We start from the raw sequence: 22,518 nt of genomic DNA on the forward strand, positions 1-22,518 counted from the left end.
TCAGCAGGAGGGTAGCGAGGCTCAATGAGACAGCAACATCGGCAGGCATGTTCCCCCTCTCTCTCTCTCTCTCCTCCTCCTCCTTCGCCACTAGATCACATTGCAAACAATTCCCTCACCCACAGCTGTTGATCTTTTTTTTTTTTTAAAGAAGAAAAGACAAAAGAAATAACAAGTGTCAGTGTGATTGGTTTTCCTGGAGGGGAAAAACATTGCTGTGACAGGAATGTCGGTTTCCACCCGCACTTGAAGGACTCACGGTTATGAATCGATCCCGGTCAGTGGTCCACTATGGGGACAAACAGCTCGATATCCAACGGTGAACGATGCTCACATCCGCGATGTTGCTTCTAAGCCGACTCAAACAGCTGTTGCTATTTTTTGAGAGGATGTAAATGGAAGGAAAAGAGGAGAGAGGAGGAGAGAGAAAAGGAGAGAAACAGAGACAGCTGTTGCTCCCGTTGGGCGTTTCAGATCTACGGCCAGCGCCCACTAGCCTCGTTCACCAGTTCACAGACGGAGGGGAGAGGTAAAGGGATAAAGAAGAGGAAGGGAGGAGGAGGAGGAGGAGATGTCTTGTCGTCTGTCTCCAGGGTTTGGCAGTTTACCGTTCAGCCTGCATAGAACGAGAGGTTCCGGGGCATCCTACTGACAGCGTGTTCTTCCACGAGTCCCAGGAGACACCCTGGCACACTAATATTTCTTTCATCTACTGCCCGGTTTGTTGAATCTTGCACGCACAACGGTAAATCTCTCTCTCTCACTCTCTCTCATGAATCAGACCTGATTCCTCTGCAGAGAGTGAACAGGCGTGTGGATGATGGACCCAGACCCAGATATAAATATATCTATATGGTTTTGGGATGGCCTATTTTGTCAGATCACATGAGAAAAATATAATATACTAATCATTGACGTGTGTGTGTGTGGGGGGGGGAGCGCAATAAACTTTGTCTCGGACTGTTTGATATCTGCATGTCTCAAAGGTCACTTAGTGGAGCAAGAGAGAGACCTTTGTCCATGGCTTATGTTTAGCGTTGCTGTGTGTGTGAGAGCAGAGAGAGGGAGAGAGAGAGAGAGAGAGAGAGAGAGAGAGAGAGAGAGAGAGAGAGAGAGAGAGAGAGAGAGAGAGAGAGAGAGAGAGAGTGCAGAGAGAGAGAGAGAGAGAGAGAGAGAGAGAGAGAGGTACAGAGAGAGAGAGAGAGACAGAGAGAGTGAGAGAGGTACAGAGAGAGAGAGAGAGAGATCGAGAGAGAGAGCGAGAGAGAGCGAGAGAGAGCGAGAGAGAGAGAGAGAGAGAGAGAGAGAGGTACAGAGAGAGAGAGAGCGAGAGAGAGCGAGAGAGAGAGAGAGAGAGAGAGAGAGAGAGAGAGAGAGAGAGAGAGAGAGAGAGAGAGAGAGAGAGAGAGAGAGAGAGAGAGCGAGAGAGAGCGAGAGAGAGAGCGAGAGAGAGAACAAAAGAGACAGACTGACAGACATCTAGAACACTGGAATATCTCTTCGTCTTTCGACCTACAGCGTTCTTTAACAATGGAGAAAAGGGACTTCAGTGAGATCTCCGACACGTGCAAGTGGGAGGTAAGAGATCTGGAGGGAAGTGGCACAAAGTGTTATGGTTATCCACACGGGGCTCTGGTCAAAATGTAGGGTACCATTTTAGCCACTGATCGCTCTGTCTGGACTCCAACTCCCATGATGCTTCTGTGTTAGTCACCAGATTACGAGCCATGGTTTCCTTTGTCGGAGAAGTCCAACCCCCTGACTCGTGACATCGACAAGTCCTCGCCCAATCATATTGTCCGTCTGCTGGCAGCCTGCGACGCACAGATGTTCCAAAAGGACACAGGAACCACCTACCAGGTCAGGGGTCAGAGGTTAGAGGTCAGAGAGTAGTCAGGTAGGATGAAGGCTCTGGGAAAGAACAGTCATCCACCCTTAACATACATTTTTTGAGGTTTTTGGACCACACTCACCTTGATAGTTTCATCACACCATTTTGGGATTGGGTAAGAATTCAATGTTCTTGGTCAGTAACAGTGGTTTGTGTGTGTGTGTGTGTGTGTGTGTGTGTGTGTGTGTGTGTGTGTGTGTGTGTGTGTGTGTGTGTGTGTGTGTGTGTGTGTGTGTGTGTGTGTGTGTGTGTGTGTGTGTGTGTGTGTGTGTGTGTGTGTGTGTGTGTGTGTGTGTTCAGAGGCTGTTCAGTGACAGTGTGGTGTTGACCATGCTGGAGGTGGCCAGGGCAGTGGAGCAAATTCTCAGGGTGAAACACTCTTCTCTATACAGACACATTCTATACACATACAAACACATTCTATACACATACAGACACATTCTATACATGTAGAAACACATTCTATACATGTAGAAACACATTCTATACACATACAGACACATTCTATACACATACAAACACATTCTATACACATACAGACACATTCTATACACATACAAACACATTCTATACACATACAGACACATTCTATACAAATACAAACACATTCTATACACGTACAAACACATTCTATACACATACAGACACATTCTATACACATACAAACACATTCTATACACATACAAACACATTCTATACACATACAGACACATTCTATACATGTAGAAACACATTATATACACATTCTATACATGTAGAAACACATTCTATACACGTACAAACACATTCTATACACATACAGACACATTCTATACACATACAGACACATTCTATACACATACAAACACATTCTATACACATACAGACACATTCTATACACATACAAACACATTCTATACACATACAGACACATTCTATACACATACAAACACATTCTATACACATACAAACACATTATATACACATACAGACACATTCTATACATGTAGAAACACATTATATACACATTCTATACATGTAGAAACACATTCTATACATGTAGAAACACATTCTATACACGTACAAACACATTCTATACACATACAGACACATTCTATACACATACAAACACATTCTATACACATACAAACACATTCTATACACATACAAACACATTATATACACATACAGACACATTCTATACACATACAGACACATTCTATACACATACAAACACATTCTATACACATACAGACACATTCTATACACATACAGACACATTCTATACACATACAGACACATTCTATACACATACAAACACATTCTATACACATACAAACACATTATATACACATACAGACACATTCTATACATGTAGAAACACATTATATACACATTCTATACATGTAGAAACACATTCTATACATGTAGAAACACATTCTATACACGTACAAACACATTCTATACATGTACAGACACATTCTATACATGTAGAAACACATTCTATACACGTACAAACACATTCTATACACATACAGACACATTCTATACATGTAGAAACACATTCTATACATGTACAAACACATTCTATACACATACAGACACATTCTATACACATACAAACACATTCTATACACATACAGACACATTCTATACACATACAAACACATTCTATACACATACAAACACATTATATACACATACAGACACATTCTATACATGTAGAAACACATTATATACACATTCTATACATGTACAAACACATTCTATACATGTACAAACACATTCTATACACATACAGACACATTCTATACACATACAAACACATTCTATACACATACAGACACATTCTATACACATACAAACACATTCTATACACATACAAACACATTATATACACATACAGACACATTCTATACATGTAGAAACACATTATATACACATTCTATACATGTAGAAACACATTCTATACATGTACAAACACATTCTATACACATACAGACACATTCTATACACATACAGACACATTCTATACACATACAGACACATTCTATAGACATACAGACACATTCTATACACATACAGACACATTCTATACACATACAGACACATTCTATACACATACAGACACATTCTATACACAAACACATTATATACACATACAGACACATTCTATACACATACAGACACATTCTATACATGTAGAAATACATTCTATACATGTAGAAACACATTCTATACACATACAGACACATTCTATACACATACAGACACATTCTATACACATACAGACATTCTATACACATACAGACATTCTATACATGTAGAAACACATTCTATACACATACAAACACATTCTATACACATACAGACACATTCTATACACATACAAACACATTCTATACACATACAGACATTCTATACATGTAGAAATACATTCTATACATGTAGAAACACATTCTATACACATACAGACACATTCTATACACATACAGACATTCTATACACATACAGACACATTCTATACACATACAAACACATTCTATACACATACAGACACATTCTATACACATACAAACACATTCTATACACATACAGACATTCTATACATGTAGAAATACATTCTATACATGTAGAAACACATTCTATACACATACAGACACATTCTATACACATACAGACATTCTATACACATACAAACACATTCTATACAGATACAGACATTCTATACAGATACAGACATTCTATACACATACAGACATTCTATACACATACAGACATTCTATACAGATACAGACACATTCTATACACATACAGACATTCTATACACATACAGACATTCTATACAGATACAGACACATTCTATACACATACAGACATTCTATACACATACAGACATTCTATACAGATACAGACATTCTATACAGATACAGACATTCTATACACATACAGACATTCTATACAGATACAGACATTCTATACAGATACAGACATTCTATACACATACAGACATTCTATACACATACAGACATTCTATACAGATACAGACATTCTATACACATACAGACATTCTATACACATACAGACATTCTATACAGATACAGACATTCTATACACATACAGACATTCTATACACATACAGACATTCTATACACATACAGACATTCTATACAGATACAGACATTCTATACACATACAGACACATTCTATACACATACAGACATTCTATACAGATACAGACATTCTATACAGATACAGACATTCTATACACATACAGACATTCTATACAGATACAGACATTCTATACAGATACAGACATTCTATACACATACAGACATTCTATACACATACAGACATTCTATACAGATACAGACATTCTATACACATACAGACACATTCTATACACATACAGACATTCTATACACATACAGACACATTCTATACACATACAGACATTCTATACAGATACAGACATTCTATACACATACAGACATTCTATACACATACAGACATTCTATACACATACAGACACATTCTATACACATACAGACATTCTATACAGATACAGACATTCTATACACATACAGACATTCTATACAGATACAGACATTCTATACACATACAGACATTCTATACACATACAGACATTCTATACACATACAGACATTCTATACACATACAGACATTCTATACAGATACAGACATTCTATACACATACAGACACATTCTATACACATACAGACATTCAGACATACACATACAGACACATTCTATACAGTACAGACATTCTATAAGATTCTACAGACATTCTATACATGTACAGACATTCTATACACATACAGACACATTCTATACAGACATTCTATACAGACACATTTATACATTCTATACAGATACAGACATTCTATACACATACAGACATTCTATACACATAAAGACATTCTATACAGATACAGACATTACAGATACAGACATTCTATACACATACAGACATTCTATACACATACAGACATTCTATACACATACAGACACATTTATAAGATACAGACATTTAATACACATACAGACATTCTATACATTATTATATTATTATTATATTATTATATATTCTTATCGTGTGTGTGTGTGTGTGTGTGTGTGTGTGTGTGTGTGTGTGTGTGTGTGTGTGTGTGTGTGTGTGTGTGTGTGTGTGTGTGTGTGTGTGACAGGACCCAGAGGATAGTCTGGTTGTGTTGAGTGGTTGTGGAACCTCCGGTCGCTTGGCCTTCCTTATGGCGGTAATTATATAATCATTAATTATTACTATATTTGATCATTTTCCAATTGTATAATTTGGTATATGCAGTATCTTTATGAGATGAGATGTTTTTCCAGTCATGTTTTAACAGAGCCCTGAGAGACAGGCAGCAGAACATTGTTTACTCTTATATCATTGCTGGGGGAGACAGGTGAGAGTGTGAGATATTACACATGCGCGTACATGTACACACACACACACGTACACACACACACACACAAACATGCACACACACACACGTACACACACACACGTACGCACACACACATACAACGTGCGTGCCCACGCAAGCTTTCTATGTTCTGTTGTGTTTAATGTTCTGTGTCATGTTGTGTGTTTAATATTGTTTCATGTTCAAATCAAATTGAATTAGTCACCTTACAGTGAAATGCTTACTTAAATAAGAGCCCCAACCAACAGTGCCGTTTAGAGAATAAGAATCAGAGATAAAAGTAACAAGTAATTAAAGAGCAGCAGTAAAATAACAATAGTGAGACTATATACAGGTACAGAGTCAGTGTGTGGGGGCACCGGTTAGTTGAGGTAATATGTACATGTAGGTAGAGTTATTAAAGTGACTATGCATAGATGATAACAACAGAGAGTAGCAGTGGTGTAACATGGGGGTGTGCAAATAGTCTGGGTAGCCATTTGACTAGATGTTTTGGAGTCTCATGGCTTAGGGGCAGAAGCTGTTAAGAAGCCTCTTGGACCCAGACTTGGTGCTCCGTGACTGCTTGCCGTGCGGTAGCAGAGAGAACAGTCCTGGAGTCTTTCACAATTTTTAGGGCCTTGCTCTGACATCGCCTGGTATAGAGGTCCTGGATGGCAGGAAGCTTGGCCCCAGTGATGTCCTGGGCCGTTCGCACTACCCTCTGTAGTGCCTTGTGGTCGGAGGCCGAGCAGTTGCCATACCATATATTTAATGTTGTGTGTTTAATGTCGTGTGTTTAATGTCGTGTGTTTAATGTCGTGTGTTTAATGTCGTGTGTTTAATGTTGTGTTTGTTCTCTCTGTGTTTCTGTAGAGCCCTGCTCACATCCCAGGAGGCATCAGAGGATGACCCCAAACTAGGCATGCTCACACTGGAGAAGGTCAGGGGTCAGGGATGGCGGAGGGGTGTGATCTAAAATGGGGATAATGTTTAAATTCACGTGAATAAAATGAATTTCATATCTAGGTTTCTCCCCCCACCCCCATCTCTCTCTCCCTGCTCCGGCTCAGCTATGTGAAGGAAAGAGGCGTGTCCTGTTCATCGGCATTTCCTGTGGCCTGTCTGTAAGTTACTCTGCCAACTGTCCAATCAAAAGATCCAGTCACCAACGGTTGTCCAATCAACTGCTTCATTGTGTCACTCGTGTGTGTTGAGTGTGCCCTCTAGGCTCCATTTGTAGCAGGACAGCTGGACTTTTGTCTGAAACACCCTGACATCTACACTCCTGTACTGGTGGGATTCAACCCCGTCACACAGGCCAGGTCAGGGCGTCTTTGCTTTGTGTGCCCATACATGTACTGTATGTGTGTTTGAGAAGGGAGGAGCATATGTGTCAATATTGATTTTATACTCTGATTTTATGCGTTTGTGTGTCTATATGTGTGTGTGTGTGTGTGTGTGTGTGTGTGTGTGTGTGTGTGTGTGTGTGTGTGTGTGTGTGTGTGTGTGTGTGTGTGTGTGTGTGTGTGTGTGTGTGTGTGTGTGTGTGTGTGTGTGTGTATATGTGTGTGTGTGTGTGTGTGTGTGTATATGTGTGTGTGTGTGTGTGTGTGTATGTGTGTGGGAGGAGACCATGCCAGGCTACAGTCTGACTTTCAGGGAAGTGGTCCAGAGGATGGAGGAGCAGAGAGGTCAAAGGGCATTCATCATCAACCCAGCAGTTGGGGTAACACGTGTTGCCAGGACCAGTAGCTGACTTTGACAGTTGGCACTGTGGCTCGCTACATTGTAACATTTGGCCTACGGGAGAACGTCGTAGACAGCTAGATACTGATCCTACAACTACAAATCTCCTTAGCTAGATGTTGGATTATATAGTTCATTTAAGACTTCTTCAGGACTGAAACGTCAATATTAGCTACAGATGTATAGTTGTTGGTCAAATTCTCCAATGAGATGACAGCATACTCACTCGGTTCCCGACCACACATTCAACATATATACTTTTGAAATGGTTTCACGCAGGAAAAGGTTACAAGGTATGAATGCAGAAAAAACGTCATGCAGACATGAGCTCAAGCTTGGAATGAAGTTTGATGATTGTTAGGTGGTTGTAGAATGAGAGCAGCTTGGTAGGCTTTGTCAGAGATGATGTCGCAGGATTGGGAGGAAAACTCTGGACGACTGAAGGATCTTGATGGTTCCGGGTGGTTGAAGGATCTTGATGGTTCCGGATGGTTGAAGGATCTTGATGGTTCCGGGTGGTTGAAGGATCTTGATGGTTCCGGGTGGTTGAAGGATCTTGATGGTTCCGGGTGGTTGAAGGATCTTGATGGTTCCGGGTGGTTGAAGGATCTTGATGGTTCCGGGTGGTTGAAGGATCTTGATGGTTCCGGGTGGTTGAAGGATCTTGATGGTTCCGGATGGTTGAAGGATCTTGATGGTTCCGGGTGGTTGAAGGATCTTGATGGTTCCAGATGGTTGAAGGATCAGGGGTGGTGGAGGGAGGAGACAGGGGTGGTGGAGGGAGGAGACAGGGAAGGTGGTGGAGGGAGGAGTGGTGGAGGGAGGAGACATTGAGAGAGAGGTGGTGGAGGGAGGGAGGGGGACATGAAGACTGAGTATTGTGGAGGGAGGGGCAGTGTGGTGGAGGAGGAGACAGGGGTGGTGGAGGGAGGAGACAGGTGGGTGGAGGGAGGAGACAGGGGTGGTGGAGGGAGGGAGACAGGGGTGGTGGAAAGACAGGGAGAATGGAGGGAGGAGACAGGGAGGAGACAGGGGTGGACAGGGGTGGTGGAGGGAGGAGACAGGGGGTGGAGGGAGGAGACAGGGGTGGTGGAGGGAGGAGACAGGGTGTGGTGGAGGGAGGAGACAGGGGTGGTGGAGGGAGGAGACAGGGGTGGTGGAGGGAGGAGACAGGTGTGGTGGAGGGAGGAGACAGGGGTGGTGGAGGGAGGAGACAGGGGTGGTGGAGGGGAGGAGACAGGGTGGTGGAGGGAGGAGACAGGGGTGGTGGAGGGAGGAGACAGGTGTGGTGGGGGAGGAGACAGGTGTGGGGGAGGGAGGAGACAGGGGTGGTGGAGGGAAGAGACAGGGGTGGTGGAGGGAGGAGACAGGGGTGGTGGAGGGAGGAAACAGGGGTGGTGGAGGGAGGAGACAGGTGTGGTGGAGGCAGGAGACAGGTGTGGTGGAGGCAGGAGACAGGGGTGGTGGAGGGAGGAGACAGGTGTGGTGGAGGCAGGAGACAGGGGTGGTGGAGGGAGGAGACAGGTGTGGTGGAGGCAGGAGACAGGTGTGGTGGAGGGAGGAGACAGGGGTGGTGGAGGGAGGAGACAGGGGTGGTGGAGGGAGGAGACAGGGGTGGTGGAGGGAGGAGACAGGTGTGGTGGAGGGAGGAGACAGGGGTGGTGGAGGGAGGAGACAGGGGTGGTGGAGGGAGGAGACGGGTTGGTGGAGGGAGGAGACAGGGGTGGTGGAGGGAGGAGACAGGGGTGGTGGGGGGAGGAGACAGGGTTGGTGGAGGGAGGAGACAGGGGTGGTGGAGGGAGGAGACAGGGGTGGTGGAGGGAGGAGACAGGTGTGGTGGAGGGAGGAGACAGGGGTGGTGGAAGGAAGAGACGGGTGGTGGAGGGAGGAGACAGGGGTGGTGGAGGGAGGAGACAGGGGTGGTGGAGGGAGGAGACAGGTGTGGTGGAGGGAGGAGACAGGTGTGGTGGAGGCAGGAGACAGGGGTGGTGGAGGCAGGAGACAGGGGTGGTGGAGGGAGGAGACAGGGGTGGTGGAGGCAGGAGACAGGTGTGGTGGAGGCAGGAGACAGGTGTGGTGGAGGGAGGAGACAGGGGTGGTGGAGGGAGGCAGGAGACAGGAGTGGTGGAGGGAGGCAGGAGACAGGGGTAGTGGAGGAGGAGACAGGTGTGGTGGAGGGAGGAGACAGGGATGGTGGAGGGAGGAGACAGGGGTGGTGGAGGGAGGAGACAGGGGGGTGGTGGAGGGAGGAGACAGGTGTGGTGGAGGGAGGAGACAGGTGTGGTGGAGGGAGGAGACAGGTGTGGTGGAGGGAGGAGACAGGTGTGGTGGAGGGAGGAGACAGGGGTGGTGGAGGGAGGAGACAGGTGTGGTGGAGGGAGGAGACAGGTGTGGTGGAGGGAGGAGACAGGTGTGGTGGAGGGAGGAGACAGGGGTGGTGGAGGGAGGAGACAGGGGTGGTGGAGGGAGGAGACAGGGGTGGTGGAGGGAGGAGACAGGGGTGGTGGAGGGAGGAGACAGGTGTGGTGGAGGGAGGAGACAGGGGTGGTGGAGGGAGGAGACAGGTGTGGTGGAGGGAGGAGACAGGGGTGGTGGAGGGAGGAGACAGGGGTGGTGGAGGGAGGAGACAGGTGTGGTGGAGGGAGGAGACAGGAGTGGTGGAGGGAGGAGACAGGGTGGTGTAGGGAGGAGACAGGGGTGGTGGAGGGAGGAGACAGGGAGTGGTGGAGGGAGGAGACAGGAGTGGTGTAGGGAGGAGACAGGGGTGGTGGAGGGAGGAGACAGGGGTGGTGGAGGGAGGAGACAGGGGTGGTGGAGGGAGGAGACAGGAGTGGTGGAGGGAGGAGACAGGAGTGGTGGAGGGAGGAGACAGGGGTGGTGGAGGGAGGAGACAGGAGTGGTGGAGGGAGGAGACAGGGGTGGTGGAGGGAGGAGACAGGAGTGGTGGAGGGAGGAGACAGGGGTGGTGGAGGAGGAGACAGGAGTGGTGGAGGGAGGAGACAGGAGTGGTGGAGGGAGGAGACAGGGGTGGTGGAGGGAGGAGACAGGTGTGGTGGAGGGAGGAGACAGGGTGGTGGAGGGAGGAGACAGGGTGGTGGAGGGAGGAGACAGGGGTGGTGGAGGGAGGAGACAGGGGTGGTGGAGGGAGGAGACAGGGGTGGTGGAGGGAGGAGACAGGGGTGGTGTAGGGAGGAGACAGGTGTAGTGGAGGGAGGAGACAACAGGAACTGCATAGTGTGAGTATACAGTGTATTTACAGCCATTGATTGTCGAGGAGAAGAGTAGTAATTGCTTGATTAACAGGAAGGGAGGAGATTTAAATGGTTTCAGGTGTGTTTTTTCCTGCAGAACATTAGTTATGTGACACGTAACACCATTTGTTGCCAGACTACTTGAATCCCATGAATGTTTACGAGTCAGACAGATCAGTGCAGACGACCATCCTGCTTTCTGACGAAAGACAACGGACTTCTGACCTCTTAACCCTTAACCTCTGTGTGTTGTAGCCAGAGGCCATCAGTGGTTCCTCCAGAATGAAGGGGGGCAGTGCCACCAAGATCCTACTGGAGACTATCCTGGCAGCCGCACACACAGCTGCCTTTACCAACACACACGTCACACGCAGGTTTTAGTCACTCACACACACACACACACACATCCCTCACATCTGCAAACACACAAATGTGCACGTTAAGTATATTGAAAACACAGAAATACATCCATAAACTGTGTTTCAGCCGTGTGTGTATATGTGTGTGTATCTGTGTGTGTTTGTCTGTCTGGTTGTGTATGTGTGTGTGTTTCTATCTGTGTATCTGTGTGTTTATCTGTGTGTATCTGTGTGTGTTTGTCTGTGTGTGTTTGTCTGTCTGTGTATCGGTGTTTGTATATGTGTATATCTGTCTGTGTATCTGTGTGTATCTGAGTGTGTATCTGTGTGTATATCTGCGTGTGTTTGTCTGTGTATCTGTGTGGTTGTGTATGTTTGTGTGTATCTGTGTGTTTGTATCTGTGTATATGTGTGTGTTTATGTGTGTACTGTGTGTTTGTGTTCTACAGAGTTCTCCTGGACATGATGAGAGGATATGAGAGAGTCTATAGTGTCACCTACAGTCACAGTGACCAGATAGCAACACTGCTACAGACCGCAGGACTCAGGTACGACAACGTCAGACAAACATCAGACAAACTTCAGACAAACATCAGACCAAAAACTGTGGTTACAAACACCAAGATGTTTGTGTGTGTGTGTGTTTCAGCTTGCAGTGTGGTGGACGTGTGTGTTACCTGTCCTGGGGGTCTCTAGGTTTAGTGGGACTCATCGATGCCAGCGAGTGTATCCCGACATTCGGAGCAGGTGAGTGTGTTTGAGGACAGGGTATCCTGACATTCGGAGCAGGTGAGTGTGTTTGAGGACAGGGTATCCTGACATTCGGAGCAGGTGAGTGTGTTTGAGGACAGGGTATCCTGACATTCGGAGCAGGTGAGTGTGTTTGAGGACAGGGTATCCTGACATTCGGAGCAGGTGAGTGTGTTTGAGGACAGGGTATCCTGACATTCAGAGCAGGTGAGTGTGTTTGAGGACAGGGTATCCTGACATTCAGAGCAGGTGAGTGTGTTTGAGGACAGGGAGAGGAGATAGTGGACTTATACAGGGACACGATACAGACCAAACCATAGACACTACATTGGATGTGTGTTAGTGATTGTGAAGTAAATACCCAATTACTGTGTGTGTGTGTGTGTGTGTGTGTGTGTGTGTGTGTGTGTGTGTGTGTGTGTGTGTGTGTGTGTGTGTGTGTGTGTGTGTGTGTGTGTGTGTTTGTGTGTGTGTGTCAGACTATGAGGACATCCGAGGCTTCATCAGTGGAGGATACCAGGACATGGACAACATAGAGGGAGACCTCACATCACTGGTGCAGAACTATTATTTATGACATCACTGGTACAGTACTACTGTTGGTGACATCACTGGTATAGAGCTACTGTTGGTGACATCACTGGTACAGAGCTACTGTTGGTGACATCACTGGTACAGAACTACTGTTGGTGACATCACTGGTACAGAACTACTGTTGGTGACATCACTGGTACAGAACTACTGTTGGTGACATCACTGGTACAGAACTACTGTTGGTGACATCACTGGTACAGAGCTACTGTTGGTGACATCACTGGTACAGAGCTACTGTTGGTGACATCACTGGTACAGAACTACTGTTGGTGACATCACTGGTACAGAACTACTGTTGGTGACATCACTGGTACAGAACTACTGTTGGTGACATCACTGGTACAGAACTACTGTTGGTGACATCACTGGTACAGAACTACTGTTGGTGACATCACTGGTACAGAACTACTGTTGGTGACATCACTGGTACAGAACTACTGTTGGTGACATCACTGGTACAGAACTACTGTTGGTGACATCACTGGTACAGTACTACTGTTGGTGACATCACTGGTACAGAGCTACTGTTGGTGACATCACTGGTACAGTACTACTGTTGGTGACATCACTGGTACAGAACTACTGTTGGTGACATCACTGGTACAGAGCTACTGTTGGTGACATCACTGGTACAGAGCTACTGTTGGTGACATCACTGGTACAGTACTACTGTTGGTGACATCACTGGTACAGTACTACTGTTGGTGACATCACTGGTACAGAACTACTGTTGGTGACATCACTGGTACAGAACTACTGTTGGTGACATCACTGGTACAGAACTACTGTTGGTGACATCACTGGTACAGAACTACTGTTGGTGACATCACTGATACAGAACTACTGTTGGTGACATCACTGGTACAGTACTACTGTTGGTGACATCACTGCTACAGTACTACTGTTGATGACATCACTGGTACAGTACTACTGTTGGTGACATCACTGGTACAGAACTACTGTTGGTGACATCACTGGTACAGTACTACTGTTGGTGACATCACTGCTACAGAACTACTGTTGGTGACATCACTGGTACAGTACTACTGTTGGTGACATCACTGGTACAGTACTACTGTTGATGACATCACTGGTACAGAACTACTGTTGGTGACATCACTGGTACAGTACTACTGTTGATGACATCACTGGTACAGTACTACTGTTGATGACATCACTGGTACAGTACTACTGTTGATGACATCACTGGTACAGTATTACTGTTGGTGATCTGGCCTGATGCCCTTTCCAGTTTACAGAATAAATAGTCCCGTTTATCATCAGGCAGAAATGACTGCCAAGCCAAATGTCAGCTGAAGGGAGACCATGAGTCATGGGCAATATATTTTACACAGAGAGAGAGAGAGAGCTGACACGCTTATTTTATTACCATATTTTCAGTGTGTGTGTGTGTGTGTGTGTGTGTGTTTGTGTGTGTGTGTGTGTGTGTTTCCAGGGATCCCAGTTCTGTATAGCCCATGAGGACTTTGTGAGTCTGGTTCTGCCTACTTTGAGTGACAGAGACACCGTCCTACTGCTATACACATGTCATGGTGAGCCCACTGAGCTAAAGCCCGGGCACTAACACATGTCCTTGGGTCTCAGACAAGGTTAATAACAATTGTTGAGCATAAACAGTGTTTGGCTGGATTCAATACGATCGCTTTTAAAAGGAAAGATTGCACAATATATATTCCACAAATCTAACGTAGATAGAATATATATTCTATCTAAAACAGTCAAAAGTTTAGAATTTCACAATTTGAATTATATTTATTAAAAAATTAATATACCAACATTTTGGCTTTGACATCAAGAAAGGGACAGCCTGCTGGTGGCTTCGGTGGTGAAGGCCAATCTACGGGGCCAATCTACGGGGCCAATCTACGGGGCTAATCTAAAGCCAATCTACAAGCCAATCTAAGGGGCCAATCTAAGTGCCAATCTACAAGCCAATCTAAGGGGCCAATCTAAGGGCCAATCTACAAGCCAATTTAAGGGCCAATCTAAGGCCAAACTACAAGCCAATCTAAGGGGCCAATCTAAGGGCCAATCTACAAGCCAATTTAAGGGCCAATCTAAGGCCAATCTACAACCCAATCTAAGGGGCCAATCTAAGGCCAATCTACAAGCCAATCTAAGGGGCCAATCTAAGGGCCAATCTAAGGGCCAATCTACAAGCCAATTTAAGGGCCAATCTAAGGCCAATCTACAAGCCAATCTAAGGGGCCAATCTAAGGGCCAATCTAAGGGCCAATCTACAAGCCAATTTAAGGGCCAATCTAAGGCCAATCTACAAGCCAATCTAAGGGGCCAATCTAAGGGCCAATCTAAGGGCCAATCTACAAGCCAATTTAAGGGCCAATCTAAGGCCAATCTACAAGCCAATCTAAGGGGCCAATCTAAGGCCAATCTACTGGCCAGGGTTCCGGTCTAGAAGCACGGTTTTGAGTGCTCCTACAGTTTAACTGACGCCCGGTCCAGCAATACAATTTCCATAGATGGCTACAGAGAGGGCAGATGAGAAAATTCCTAAAATGGCACTTTAGCCATCACCTTCGTCCACAAATCATTATTAATTTGTAGGTACACTAGGTGGACAAAACATTAGAATCATCTGCTCTTTCCATGACAGACTGACCAGGTGAATCCAGGTGAAAGCTTATTGATGTCACTTGTTAAATCCACTTCAATCAGTGTAGATGAAGGGGAGGAGACAGGTTAAAGAAGGATTTTTAAGCCTTGAGACAAGTGAGAAATGGATTGCATATGTGTGCCATTCAGAGGATGAATGGAGAACACAAAATATTTAAGTGCCTTTGAACGGGGTATAGTAGAGTAGTAGGTGTCAGGCGCACTGGTTTAGTGTGTCAAGAACTGCAACGCTGCTGGGTTTTTCACGCTCAACAGTTTCCTGTGTGTATCAAGAATGGTCCACCACCCAAAGGACATCCAGCCAACTTGACACAACTGTAGGGAAGATTGGAGTCAACATGGACCAGCATCCCTGTGAAACGCTTTCGACACCGTGTAGAGTCCATCACCCAACACATTTAGGCTGTTCTGAGGGCAAAAGGGGGTGCAAATGCAATAGTAGGAAGGTGTTCCTAATGTTTTGTGCATTCAGTGTACTGTATAGAGACCATTTTGACTTTGTGGCTGTGTTATCTAGAGGAAACCATGCGAGCGTGAGTAGATTACCTTGAAAACACAGGTGGACATCTTGAATGTAGTGCCCAGTTCTTATTGTACCTCAGTGAGGCGAATCGGCTAAGTGTCCGAAGACTGTCATGTCACGTCGCTAGTCGATGATTTAAAAAAAAAAAAAAAAGATAGCCAGCTATCTAAGTGCACCGGGCCATGCAAAACGAATTGACCCACTCGGATCTGGCATGTGTTTTTGGTTGCCCTTGTGTTACGCTCCGTCGTCGTAAGGAAGAGTGGACCAAAGCGCAGCGTGGAAAGTGTTCATGATCTTTATTGTCAAGAATCACTGAAACAGAAATAACGAATACAGAACAGTTCCGTCAGGCACAGATACTAAACGGAAAACAACAATACCCCACAAAACCCAAACGGAAAATGACAACTTATATATGATCCCCAATCAGAGACAACGATAGACAGCTGCCTCTGATTGGGAACCACACTAGGCAAAAACAACAAAGAAATATAAAACAGATTTTCCCACCCGAGTCACACCCTGACCTAACCAAACATAGAGAATAAATTAGGATCTATGGTCAGGGCGTGACACCTTGATCATCACCGTTCCATTGGACGAAAGCCTCGTCTGTACAAGGAGTAGTTTTGTTAGGAGCCCCAACGCTCTGGCTGACCATTAACACCCTCTGGCTGACCATTAACACCCTCTGACTGACCATTAACACGGTTCTGGCTGACCATTAACACGCTCTGACTGACCATTAACACCCTCTGGCTGACCATTAACACTCTCTGGCTGACCATTAACACCCTCTGGCTGACCATTAACACGCTCTGGCTGACCATTAACACGCTCTGGCTGACCATTAACACCCTCTAGCTGACCATTAACACCCTCTGGCTGACCATTAACACCCTCTAGCTGACCATTAACACCCTCTGGCTGACCATTAACACTCTCTGGCTGACCATTAACACGCTCTGACTGACCATTAACACGCTCTGGCTGACCATTAACACGCTCTGCTGACCATTAACACCCTCTGGCTGACCATTAACACGCTCTGGCTGACCATTAACACCCTCTGGCTGACCATTAACACCCTCTGGCTGACCATTAACACCCTCTGACTGACCATTAACACGCTCTGGCTGACCATTAACACGCTCTGACTGACCATTAACACCCTCTGGCTGACCATTAACACGCTCTGGCTGACCATTAACACCCTCTGGCTGACCATTAACACCCTCTGGCTGACCATTAACACCCTCTGGCTGACCATTAACACCCTCTGGCTGACCATTAACACCCTCTGGCTGACCATTAACACCCTCTGGCTGACCATTAACACATCTGGACCTGCTGCAGTAAGTAGTTTAGTAGGATGGAGGCTGTATAGATCTGTACCTGCTAGGATGGAGGCTGTATAGATCTGTACCTGCTAGGATGGAGGCTGTATAGATCTGTACCTGCTGCAGTGTAGTTTAGTAGGATGGAGGCTGTATGGATCTGTACCATTAACTGCAGTGTAGTTTAGTAGGATGGAGGCTGTAATCTGTACCTGCTGCTGTAGTTTAGTAGGATGGAGGCTGTATGGATCTGTACCTGCTGCAGTGTAGTTTAGTAGGATGGAGGCTGTATGGATCTGTACCTGCTGCAGTGTAGTTTATTAGGATGGAGGCTGTATGGATATGTACCTGCTAGGATGGAGGCTGTATAGATCTATACCTGCTGTAGTTTAGTAGGATGGAGGCTGTATAGATCTGTACCTGCTGCAGTGTAGTTTAGTAGGATGGAGGCTGTATAGATCTATACCTGCGGCAGTGTAGTTTAGTAGGATGGAGGCTGTATGGATCTGTACCTGCTGCAGTGTAGTTTAGTAGGATGGAGGCTGTATGGATCTGTACCTGCTGCAGTGTAGTTTAGTAGGATGGAGGCTGTATAGATCTGTACCTGCTAGGATGGAGGCTGTATAGATCTGTACCTGCTGCAGTGTAGTTTAGTAGGATGGAGGCTGTATGGATCTGTACCTGCTGCAGTGTAGTTTAGTAGGATGGAGGCTGTATGGATCTGTACCTGCTGCAGTGTAGTTTAGTAGGATGGAGGCTGTATGGATCTGTACCTGCTGCAGTGTAGTTTAGTAGGATGGAGGCTGTATGGATCTGTACCTGCTAGGATGGAGGCTGTATAGATCTGTACCTGCTGCAGTGTAGTTTAGTAGGATGGAGGCTGTATGGATCTGTACCTGCTAGGATGGAGGCTGTATAGATCTGTACCTGCGGCAGTGTAGTTTAGTAGGATGGAGGCTGTACCTGCGGCAGTGTAGTTTAGTAGGATGGAGGCTGTACCTGCGGTAGTGTAGTTTAGTAGGATGGAGGCTGTACCTGCGGCAGTGTAGTTTAGTAGATGGAGGTACCTGCGGCAGTGTAGTTTAGTAGGATGGAGGCTGTATGGATCTGTACCTGCTAGGATGGAGGCTGTATAGATCTGTACCTGCGGCAGTGTAGTTTAGTAGGATGGAGGCTGGCTGTAGTTTAGTAGGATGGAGGCTGTACCTGCGGTAGTGTAGTTTAGTAGGATGGAGGCTGTACCTGCGGCAGTGTAGTTTAGTAGGATGGAGGCTGTACCTGCGGCAGTGTAGTTTAGTAGGATGGAGGCTCCATCCTACTTGCAGTATATCATGGTAGCCATTTACCTGGATGTATTGCTACTGCTGCTAGTAACTTTAGTAATGTTAGTACTCAGGTTAGCATGTGGCTAGCTCTAGCTACCATCGGCCAACATCAGAGTTGTGCTAATAGCCTAAAGGGGCTATGCTAACAGCCAAATATCAAAAATATTTTTTACTAAAACAATGAGGACTCGGTATGTTGTGGGTCTCCACTGTTTTGTGTGTTCTTCTCCTGTCGTGTGTTCACTCCTGTCGTCTTCTCCTGTCGTCTTCTCCTGTCGTGTGTTCACTCCTGTCGTGTGTTCACTCCTGTCGTGTGTTCACTCCTGTCGTCTTCTCCTGTCGTCTTCTCCCTGTCGTGTGTTCTCCTGTCGTGTTTTACTCCTGTTGTGTGTTCCTGTCCTGTCGTCTTCTCCTGTCGTGTGTTCTCCTGTCATGTCTTCTCCTGTCGTCTTCTCCCTGTCGTGTGTTCACTCCTGTCGTCTTCTCCTGTCGTGTGTTCACTCCTGTCGTCTTCTCCTGTCGTGTGTTCACTCCTGTCGTCTTCTCCTGTCGTGTGTTCACTCCTGTCGTCTTCCTGTCGTGTGTTCACTCCTGTCGTCTTCTCCTGTCGTGTGTTCACTCCTGTCGTCTTCTCCTGTCGTGTGTTCTCTCCTGTCGTCTTCTCCTGTCGTGTGTTCACTCCTGTCGCCTCTCCTGTCGTGTGTTCACTCCTGTCGTCTTCTCCTGTCGTGTGTTCACTCCTGTCGTCTTCTCCTGTCGTGTGTTCACTCCTGTCGTCTTCTCCTGTCGTGTGTTCACTCCTGTCGTCTTCTCCTGTCGTGTGTTCACTCCTGTCGTCTTCTCCTGTCGTGTGTTCACTCCTGTCGTCTTCTCCTGTCGTGTGTTCACTCCTGTCGTCTTCTCCTGTCGTGTGTTCACTCCTGTCGTCTTCTCCTGTCGTGTGTTCACTCCTGTCGTCTTCTCCTGTCGTGTGTTCACTCCTGTTGTCTTCTCCTCTTGTGTGTTCACTCCTGTCGTCTTCTCCTGTCGTGTGTTCACTCCTGTCGTCTTCTCCTGTCGTGTGTTCACTCCTGTCGCCTTCTCCTGTCGTGTGTTCACTCCTGTCGTCTTCTCCTGTTGTGTGTTCACTCCTGTCGCCTTCTCCTGTTGTGTGTTCACTCCTGTCGTCTTCTCCTGTTGTGTGTTCACTCCTGTCGTCTTCTCCTGTTGTGTTCACTCCTGTTGTCTTCTCCTGTTGTGTGTTCACTCCTGTCGTCTTCTCCTGTTGTGTGTTCACTCCTGTCGTCTTCTCCTGTCGTGTGTTCACTCCTGTCGCCTTCTCCTGTCGTGTGTTCACTCCTGTCGTCTTCTCCTGTCGTGTGTTCACCCTGTCGTCTTCTCTCCTGTTGTGTTCACTCCTGTCGTCTTTCCTGTTGTGTTCACTCCTGTCGTCTTCTCCTGTCGTGTTCACTCCTGTCGTCTTCTCCTGTCGCGTGTTCACTCCTGTCGTCTTCTCCTGTTGTGTGTTCACTCCTGTTGTCTTCTCCTGTCGTGTGTTTTCACTCCTGTCGTCAAATTCTCCTGTATGTGTTTATTCAAAACCTGTCGTCTTCTCCTGTTGTGTTTTACTCCTGTTGTCTTAACAGCAACCTTTAACAGCAACCTAATTCTGCAGTCTTCCCATTAAAGGCAATATTCCAGCAACTCCTCAGATTGAATTGCAGCCTCTCTGTCCCAGACAATGCCATCTGTTTTTGTTTAGATGACGTTGGTGATGTAGAGAAGATGGTCCACAGAGTGAGAGAGAAGACCTCCAACCTACACTCTCTCTATCACGGACTAGAGGGAGACACCGCTGTTGTACGTGCACACACACACACACACACACACTGATTGGCGTACATGCGTGTGTTTGTTTTCCTGAGTGATTGCCTGTGTGTGTGTGTGTGTGTGTGTGTGTGTGTGTGTGTGTGTGTGTGTGTGTGTGTGTGTGTGTGTGTGTGTGTGTGTGTGTGTGTTTTCAGGACAGCATTGGTCTCCTGTGTTCATCTGTCCTCAACATAACCTGGCCCTCCTCCTCTACTGTCCACATGGTACATCACATGGCTTCAGTCAGTTCAATACAGATCTGCTTTTATTCTGCTCATTCTCAACCTCTCAACTCATCAATTTTTCTCTCTCTACCCCAACCCCTCTCTCTCTCTCTCTCTCTCTCTCTCTCTCTCTCTCTCTCTCTCTCTCTCTCTCTCCTCTCTCCTCCCTCCCTCTCCTCCCTCCTCCTCCCTCCCCTCTATCTCTCTCCCCCTTGCTATCTCCCCTCTCTCCCTCACTCCTCTCCCTCGCTTCTCTCTCACTCTCGCTGCTATCTCTCTCTCTGCTCTCTCCCCTCGCTCGCTATCTCTTCTCCTCCTCTCTCTCTATCTCTCTCCTCTCTCTCTCTCTCTCTCTCTCTCTCTCTCTCTCTCTCTCTCTCTCTCTCTCTCTCTCCTCCTCTCCTCGCTATCTCTCCCCTTGCTATCCCTCCCCTCTCTCTCTCACTCTTCTCCCCCTCTATCCCTCCCCCTCTCTCTCACTCCTATCTCTCTCTCCCCCTTGCTATCCTCTCTCTCTCTCTCTCCCCTCGCTATCTCTCTCTCCCCTCGCGCTATCTCTCTCCCCTCTCTCTCTCTCTCTCTCTCTCTCTCCCTCCCCTCTCTCTCTCTCTCTCTCTCTCTCTCTCTCTCTCTCTCCTCCCCTCTCTCCTCCCTCTCCCCTCGCTCTCTCCCCTTGCTATCCCTCCCCCCTCTCTCTCTCTCTCTCCCCTCGCTCGCTCTCTCCCCTTGCTATCCCTCCCCCTCGCTCGCTATCTCCTATCTCTCTCTCTCTCTCCCCTCTCAGCTATCTCTCCCCTCTCTCTCTCTCTCTCCTCTCTCTCCAACTCTCCTCTCGCTATCCTCCCCCTCTCTCTCTCTCCCCCTCTCTCTCTCCCCTTGCAATCCCTCCCTCCCCAGCAGTGGGAGCTGTCCAGTAAGTTGGTGCTGAATGCTGTGAGTACAGGAAGTCACATTTTAAAGGGAAAGATCTACAGGAACCACATGGTAGACCTACAGGTCACCAACAGCAAACTGTACCACAGGGCTATACACATACTACAGGTACACACGCACACACACACATACGCACGCACACACACACACACACACAGTAACCATCTCTCTCCCTGTAGAAGTTGTCAGGTGTCTCCCTGACCCAGTGTGAGGAGGCTCTATTGAAGGCCATCTATCATGTGGAGCAACTTCCAGAGGACATCACCTCAGCTGGGGTCACCACACACACTCACCGCCAGCCGCAGGAACAGGGTAAACACACACACACACACACACACACACACACACACACACACACACACACACACACACACACACACACACACACACACACACACACACACACACACACACACACACACACACACACACACACACAAAACCAGCAGCATGTGACAGGGGCAAGAGTCCATTACAGATTACAAAGGAAGACCCAGCCGTGATCTGCCCAACAATTCCTCTCTACCAGATAAACTCATTGCATTTTATGCATGCTTTAAAAATAATAACATTGTGCCGGGTCAGAGGGCCGCCACCGACCCAGAAGATTGGGTGATCTCGCTCTCCGAGGCCCGACATGAGTAAAGTC

At 46.7% G+C, this 22,518-nt stretch overlaps 2 protein-coding genes and 1 long non-coding RNA gene across 13 annotated transcripts in view; 1 reads left to right on the forward strand and 2 right to left on the reverse strand.

The window, feature by feature from the left end:
- Window positions 1-397, reverse strand: part of LOC118376687 (fibronectin type III domain-containing protein 4-like) — a 22,801-nt gene extending 22,404 nt beyond the window's left edge. For both annotated transcript variants that reach the window (XM_052485782.1, XM_052485781.1), the window contains exons 1-2: window positions 260-397; window positions 1-133 (exon numbers count right to left, since the gene is read on the reverse strand). The exon at window positions 1-133 is cut by the window's left edge and continues 30 nt beyond it. In XM_052485782.1, the coding sequence (XP_052341742.1) occupies window positions 1-49 (49 nt within the window). In that variant the 5' untranslated portion in view covers window positions 50-133; window positions 260-397. The remainder of the gene's footprint in view (window positions 134-259) is intronic.
- Window positions 398-598: 201 nt separating this feature from the next.
- The window catches only part of gckr (glucokinase (hexokinase 4) regulator), a 33,170-nt gene continuing 11,250 nt past the window's right edge, over window positions 599-22,518 (forward strand). For 6 of the 8 annotated variants that reach the window (XM_052485774.1, XM_052485776.1, XM_052485773.1 and 3 more), the window contains exons 1-18: window positions 1,270-1,578; window positions 1,711-1,860; window positions 2,192-2,260; window positions 6,079-6,147; window positions 6,245-6,318; window positions 7,195-7,261; window positions 7,392-7,445; window positions 7,549-7,642; window positions 7,944-8,047; window positions 11,574-11,692; window positions 12,127-12,225; window positions 12,327-12,424; window positions 12,907-12,983; window positions 14,478-14,574; window positions 20,606-20,703; window positions 20,868-20,936; window positions 21,834-21,977; window positions 22,049-22,181. In XM_052485774.1, coding sequence (XP_052341734.1) covers window positions 1,531-1,578; window positions 1,711-1,860; window positions 2,192-2,260; window positions 6,079-6,147; window positions 6,245-6,318; window positions 7,195-7,261; window positions 7,392-7,445; window positions 7,549-7,642; window positions 7,944-8,047; window positions 11,574-11,692; window positions 12,127-12,225; window positions 12,327-12,424; window positions 12,907-12,983; window positions 14,478-14,574; window positions 20,606-20,703; window positions 20,868-20,936; window positions 21,834-21,977; window positions 22,049-22,181 — 1,663 coding nt within the window. In that variant the 5' untranslated portion in view covers window positions 1,270-1,530. Of the gene's footprint in view, window positions 746-1,268; window positions 1,579-1,710; window positions 1,861-2,191; window positions 2,261-6,078; window positions 6,148-6,244; window positions 6,319-7,194; window positions 7,262-7,391; window positions 7,446-7,548; window positions 7,643-7,943; window positions 8,048-11,573; window positions 11,693-12,126; window positions 12,226-12,326; window positions 12,425-12,906; window positions 12,984-14,477; window positions 14,575-20,605; window positions 20,704-20,867; window positions 20,937-21,833; window positions 21,978-22,048; window positions 22,182-22,518 lie in introns of those variants that run through there. The other 2 variants (XM_052485772.1, XM_052485780.1) reach the window with 2 other exon arrangements.
- LOC127913546 (uncharacterized) lies at window positions 17,764-19,173 on the reverse strand. 3 transcript variants are annotated; one of them, XR_008085948.1, is made up of 4 exons: window positions 18,782-19,173; window positions 18,175-18,389; window positions 18,006-18,097; window positions 17,764-17,841 (listed from the first exon to the last, which is right to left on the reverse strand). It is a non-coding gene; the product is annotated as an uncharacterized LOC127913546 (long non-coding RNA). The 3 variants fall into 3 exon arrangements; XR_008085946.1 differs by lacking the exon at window positions 18,782-19,173 and adding an exon at window positions 18,390-18,450 and having other exon boundaries at window positions 18,175-18,358; XR_008085947.1 differs by lacking the exon at window positions 18,782-19,173 and adding an exon at window positions 18,390-18,450 and having other exon boundaries at window positions 17,767-17,795; window positions 18,175-18,358.

The sequence above is a fragment of the Oncorhynchus keta genome, chromosome 29 (assembly GCF_023373465.1).
Source record: "Oncorhynchus keta strain PuntledgeMale-10-30-2019 chromosome 29, Oket_V2, whole genome shotgun sequence".
Taxonomy (NCBI): domain Eukaryota; kingdom Metazoa; phylum Chordata; class Actinopteri; order Salmoniformes; family Salmonidae; genus Oncorhynchus; species Oncorhynchus keta.